The sequence below is a fragment of the Cyprinodon variegatus genome, unplaced genomic scaffold (genome assembly GCF_000732505.1).
Source record: "Cyprinodon variegatus isolate N-32 unplaced genomic scaffold, C_variegatus-1.0 Scaffold196, whole genome shotgun sequence".
Lineage (NCBI taxonomy): Eukaryota > Metazoa > Chordata > Actinopteri > Cyprinodontiformes > Cyprinodontidae > Cyprinodon > Cyprinodon variegatus.
In genome coordinates, this window is record NW_015150649.1 from 833,522 (window position 1) to 840,440 (window position 6,919).

At 38.4% G+C, this 6,919-nt stretch overlaps 1 protein-coding gene across 1 annotated transcript in view; it reads right to left on the reverse strand.

The window, feature by feature from the left end:
• Positions 1–6,919, reverse strand: part of jarid2 (jumonji and AT-rich interaction domain containing 2) — a 113,019-nt gene that overhangs the window by 23,046 nt on the left and 83,054 nt on the right. Inside the window, exon 5 of the mRNA XM_015379624.1 lies at positions 2,251–2,472. Coding sequence (XP_015235110.1) covers positions 2,251–2,472 — 222 coding nt within the window. The remainder of the gene's footprint in view (positions 1–2,250; positions 2,473–6,919) is intronic.

Genomic DNA, 6,919 nt, shown 5'->3' on the forward strand with positions numbered 1-6,919 from the left:
TATTTTCCCTTTAAAACCAGGTGGAGTGAGTAAAACTAGCCAAAGTCAAATCAATTTAAACCAAAAAGGGGGCTGGTGGAAAGTTCCATAAGCAAGAATGTAATTAATGCTAAACTTTAGATTTCTTCAATCAAAGTTTTTAACCTTCAGCACCAAGTGGAATAATTATTTCTAAGAATAAGTGTGACAACATTTAAGCAAAGAATAACTCTGATTTACAGAGTGCATGAAGAGGTCTTTATGCTGCTCATCAATGAACATGTTTCAGATGGGTCCTGTAGGTAATGCTACATACACCTTAAATGAGCATTTTCCAGCTTTCATTTCAGGATTCTGTGAGCCTTTGGAAGTGAAACTGTACAGAGAGCGTACAGTGCATGCGTGCATTCACTCCTAAATACCTGCGAGCGTCTGGAGGTCTCTTGGAGCCCCTGGTGTGATGAAAGAAGAGACAGATCTGGACATTTTAAGAGGTAAGCTCAGCGAAAAACGCTGTGACCATTAAAAGCTGTTTGACTCAGCCGAGTCAACATGGCGGATGGCCAAAAAGAAAAAAAAGCAGTAGGAACACTAATCGCTGATGAATGACCTACAATATAAAGCATTTCCTGTCTCCCACTCCCTCCCTGAATGAAACATCCCTCAACCTTTCACCAACCATTCCTCCATTTGCACCTTCCTCTTTTTGGCCTCTTCCTCCTCACCCTAGGAGACCATACGAGCGCTCCTGTTGGAAAGCAGCCCAAGCTACATATTAACCTGTCCCATTTGACACAAATACTAATTCAGTAAAATGTACATAAAGCTGTAGCTTGTTAAATGCCGTAATCTCTTGGGCAAACAATGTCCATTTCAGTGTCCTTAACTTCACTCATCTCTATTGTCGCCAACAAAGCATATCTGCGTGTTTTCCTCCTTATCTATTTATTTAGCATATCACAGCGAAGGCGCCAAGTTGCTTTGCAAACAGTCTTTGTGCGCAAGATAAGAGAAAGAGAAGAAGCTGTTCTCGTTTGAGGAGCAAGCCTGGATTCGTTCACGGAGGTTTTAGTGGCCTGTTTGCTCTTCATGTACCGTTTTGTTTTAAGGCAGCAGCTACATGTGTTCTAGGAATTCTGTATGCATCCGAGTGACAAGGCAGAATCTGGGTCTCTGAGAGTTTAAACACACATCCCCCTAAAGGCGTTTTCACCTCTTTCTTAGACCCATAAATCTTTTTGCAGACAACACCTCTACATTCCAGTTGAGGATGACCAACAAGGGACGGGGGAGGTAGAGGATTTAGCTTTTACATACTAAGGGAAGGAAATACAGAGTTAGACCCTCATTTCATTGAACACATTAGATCGCATCAGAACCTTATGGTTCTCTTTAAAAAAAAAAAAATCACACTAATAAAAGACATGGCAGGATACTGCATTCACCAAAAAAAGTGCGATGAAAGCACAAAATGAAGCAGCACTGCCCCTCCTGCACATATTTCTCCACTCAGCTCACTTTTCTCATATTAGCAAATAGGGCACATCAATTATGTGAAAATATTTATGGTTGCCAACACCATAAGCCACCAATTCAACCTACAACCTGACCTGAAAACCAAATCATTAAAAAGAAAGCATAGATTTGCCTATACTGAATTGTCTAAATGCCTTGCTGCATGTGTGCATTCATCTGCATGCCTGCGATGCCCCCTAGGGGTGTACATATGCTGGAAGTGGGTAGCATGTGAGTGTCTGGGGTCCTGACCAGCTGTTGCAGTGTGTGCATAAACACCTTGTTAGGGCTTAGTGAGATAAGTGTTAATTGGGGTGGAAAGAATTGATGCACTGCTCCGCAGCTCTATGCAGCATGCTTCTTGTCTCCACGGTTCAAAGCAGAAGTGCAAATGCATATCTACTTACATGTACAGACTAACATATGCACACAAATGAGGACAGGAACTACACATTTGTTAGTCCATCTACGATCCACTGTGTGCTTCTGAACTCTGGGGTCAGCTCTAGTTATTCCTGAGGTGTATAATCCTTTGCCTCGGCCGCTCTCTCCACTTTTCTTTATCTGCATTTTATCCTCCAGCTCTTCTCCACCTGCTTCCCTCCTGTCTGACTCTCCTTCATTAACTCCTCTCACCAGGATCTCGGTGGTACATTGCACTAACTAAAAACATGCAGCCCGGTATGTGAGCTGAACATTTTGTTAGGCATAATCTACGTGGCGCGCTTTGTTCCGAGCTCCAGTTCTGGCCCTTACCGTGCCCGTTGAGCGGCTGCCTGGCAGGGAGTTTGCCCTTGCGAGGTGTAGAGTTGCAAGAGGAGGAGGTCGAGGCTTGGCTGCTGCCTCCCGCACCATGTGTGTGGACTCCTGTGCCGTTCCGCACCTCCTCCTCCTCCTCCTCTTCTTCCTCCTCCTCCAGGTCCTCTTCCTCCTGGGAGCTTCCAAAGTAGGCCATATTACTGGGCAAGGCAGTAGAACCTGTGCACAGAGAAGCAGAGGGTAAAAAATATAAGAGGGATTCCTGATTTTTTTTTTTTTTATGCAACAAAAATAGACATAATAATGTTTTATTTCATAGCAAATAACTGAACAGATGGAGCAGATATAGAGATAGACTGACAGAAAACAAATCATATATTCTGGCACTTTTCAAAATTGCTGTATTTCCATTCAATAAGCAACACAAGATTGCATTTAAATACATTTGTGTACATGATAAAGGCCAAAAACAACATGGCAGCAGTGCATGTTAACATCAGATATCCACATTTCAGCCACGGCTTTAGGGGTCGCCATCATCCTCATACTACTTCCAGTCTTCTTTTATACAAGACACTAATGTTCAGTTACAGATATTGTGATGTGAAAAAAAGGGTCAAAGTGTAAAAATTTCTTATTAAAAAAGTGAGTTATTTTAAAAATTGCAGTGTTTCCATTTAGCAAAATGAAATTACAACTTCCAAACTTTTATGGTAAAAGAAAGGTACTGATGGATGGAGGTGTGGACTAATGGGAGAGGGAAAAAAAGGAATAGATAGAAGGAGAAATATGAATAAAAAGGTGGACAGATTGAATGGAATGTATAAACTAATGGATGAATGGATGGACAGATCAAAGAACGGATTATTGGATGTTTGTTTGGACAAAAAAAAACCCGGGTGAAATTAATAAAAGGGAACATCTGGAGGGACAAATTACATCTAGACACTTGTTTTCATGCTTAGTAAGTTAAACCATATTTATCGAATTTGAACAGCAGCACCTACAAGAGCTCAGAGAGAGAGAAACTGAAAATCTCCCTTAAAAAAGATTTAGCCAAAATGTTAAACATGATGCAGCTGTTAGTATATTAAAAGGCATCCCTTTAGATTGTAATCTGAAATCTTCCAAATGGATCAACATCAGTATTGAATATTACCATAAAAATAAGTCCCTCACAGGCTAAAGTGTAATGCTGATTGTGCTGCTGTTTTTAATCTGTTATTATCCCAGCTGGTGGCCCATTGATGCTCCCCCAGCCGCTCGGAACGGAGCAGCACCATTGTTACACTCACAGTTAAATGCACAAACATAATCAAGGACGTGAACGACACAATGTTAGACTGATGACAGCTCTATTGTTTCTGAATATGCCGGCACAGCTAACACCTTCCAATCTGCTGCTGATAAGCTGCATTTGAAGAATTTACATTTCTAATTTGACACTCACAGCACCTATTGTTTCTGCTGTTTTTTTTCTTGCATTTCAGTTGAACCAACTTGCTTTCTGAACTGCAATAAAAAGCAATTCAACCCAATGCAGAGCAGAGGGAAAAGGAGAACACATTTCTACTGATAGCTGGGATTGGATCCAGAGCACCGGTAGTACGCAATAAGCCGTCTCTTTCCACAGAGGCTCCAGCTTTTTGACAGTTCTGAGACATACATTACGTACATGTGCTCACATTACTTGTGAAAGTCTCTTGCTGCAGAGCCAATCCCAAATCTGTCTCTTTCACTCTTCCAAACAGGATTACAGTCAATTACCGAGCCTATTGGAAAAGAAAGCCGATGTTCCCCCTTTTTCCTCTTTGTGTCATAGCCCATAACTTTCCCTGTCGTCTCTCACAAATAAATCTCTGTATGAGAAAAGAGGTGAATTGTTTTGGCAGCAGATGGCCTCCTATGTTACCCCACTTAGCCCCAAACAAAAGGTCACACCTTCAACAGAACTCATATAGTTGGACCAATTATTCAGTGGGCAAACAACATTTTTTGAGCCGACATTCACAAGAATAAATATCAGTTTTTTGTAAATTTCACTCGTCTAACTTGCCATTTATGTTCAATTCAATTCAGTTTATTTATATGGTGCCAATTCCCGAGGCATTTTACAATTCAAATTGATCATACAGTCAAATTGATTCAAAAGGAAAACCAGTGGATTGAATCGATTCATTGACTCCAATGCAGTCTCTCACACTAAGCATGCTTGTAGTGACAGTGGAGAGAAAAAACCTCCAGCAGAACCATACATAGTGTTAGTGAGGCCACCTGGGGTTCAAGGAGAAAGAAGCAGTCATACACTAAAAAGCAGGGACACAAAAGGCAACTGTATACCAGCTCCACAGGCGGCCCCATCCTGTCGATGCATATATGAGCTACTTAAATAATTTCACCGATCAAGAGGGAACATTTTTATTATTTTTTTTAAGGGATTGATATCCATTTAAGATCATCTAAAAAAATCTATTCTAATGGGAGGAAAGTAAAATAAAATAGACATAAAAGACCACAACACAGACCCTCCTCAGCTACACATTCTCTTTTTAGGAAATCTTAAAACAAGTTATTTTCTGTAAGTAATGAATCTGATTATAGTCCTAAAGGTTAACAAAAATGACGCTTAAGACGTTAAGAAGAATTTCAATATAATGGCGTCCTTCAGGCTTTTATGACCCGTGCAATAAAAGGGGAGATAAGCATGAGAAAATGGGAGAGGAAACAGAGCACCAGAGTTCACATCAGACTCTGTACAGGACATCTATTGTTTTCAATGCTTACCAAGTTTAACAAACATTAAAGACAAATACAGAAAAAAATAAAGCTTTACAAAAAATTGACTAGAAGCGACAAAGATAAAACAAAACATCTACTGGCAGGTCAAAATTAAACACTTCGTCACTGAAAAAGGCTTTAGATATCTTAAAGATTAATACATTTTTATTTAACTAAAACAAACTGATCAGAGTTGTTAGACAATTGAATTCAATCTAAAACATCCAGGCCCGTTACTGAATACATCCAGTTTAAGAATGTTGACCTTAATAACAGTAAACTTCAGGACTTCTGAAGTATTTCTGTAAAAATGAACCTAATTTGTCAAAACATTGTAACTCCTTTGCCGTTAAATGAGTCCAATGCTCCTGCAGATGACTTCCACATAAAAAAGTATTTTAAAAAAACACTGAAAGGTTAGAAAAAGAGAGGCGTCTTACTTTAAAGCAGCAGAGATAATTGATAAAATAAAAGCTAAATCACAGATTCCAAGTTTATTTATCATGCTGCCGCTTATTTACATGATAACACGCACAAAAAACATAATGGTTGACATATAAGGAACTCCATCAGAGGTTTCTATTAAAATAAAAAAACAGCAAAACAAAAGAGTCTTCCCTGCTCTCTAATTTAATAACTACTCGTTTGTGATTGCTGATTGGTATTTCCCAAGAAAATGTGTTTTATGCAACCTTCTCTCAGCTTTGATTAAATCTGGCTGTGAGCAGAAAACTGTGGATTTTATGAAGTTGTGAGGCCTTTATGACTAAATCGATAGCATAGCAGGAGAAACTACTGTGGTTTTTATTACCCTTTTAGGGGGTCTCAGTGTTTAAAAGCGCATTAATGGAAAAGTAATGTGTGATTATAAGCCAATTAAAATAATTGTTAAGCCTCTGAGAAATAGGCCGAATTCAGCTGGCCTGTATTAAACTATACATAGTACTTAAAATAGCACATAATGAACTGAGCCTGTTATTTAATTAGCATTCTTGTTTTGGAGAAGACTAAATGCTCGCCTTAGATTTTACACATTTAATACATTTAAAGCCAATTAAGATAACCCAATTTGAGATCATTGAACAATTGTACTACTTATAGAGGAGATAAATCTAATAAATATATAAATAAGCCTCAAAATTAGCAAATTGAAAAAAAAAAAATACTATATATATGAAGAGTTAAATCTTTAAAATAAGCAAACCAACCAAAGCTTGTATCAGGTTTGTGTATCTTCTGAAAGATGACATGAGTTTAAATTTAACGGTTATAATTTACTTATTGACTTTTGTCAATAAGTAAATTGCAGATGAATGTAGCAATATGTTAGCTTTGCAAAGAAATAGAAAGAATCTAAGCACATCTGTTAGGTCAGAGGATGAAAGGTGTTGCTCTCCTCAACTCCCTCTCTGCTGTGCTGCAGCTGTGTCATTTTAGTCCTGCTACTGGAGGCATAAATTCATAACACTAATTTGAGGCTTCATTCTTTGGACAGCTCTTGCAAAAAAAAAAAAAGTATTTTTCCTGGTTAATGGAACATGTGCCTTTCTCTATCGATATACGGCCATGTTGGGGACATCCAAGTTTAACTAGAAGAAACAATCACAACAGAAAAACTGGGAGCTTAACACCCAATACAGTCTTACTTTCAATGTAAACATGAATGTATAAGGTAGACGTGTTTATTTTTAAAACTTATGTTAGAGAAACCTTAGAATTATTAAGGTTCAAAACACTTTTATACGCCATAAATAATACCTTAAATGAGTGTTAGGAGTGAAGTTTTGTCAGGAGTCCTGATGAGGAGCTCTGAAAAATCCCTTAAATCAGGATAATTCATTCTAAATTCATTGCAAAGCTTCAACAATATGTTTAACGCAAAAAAAAA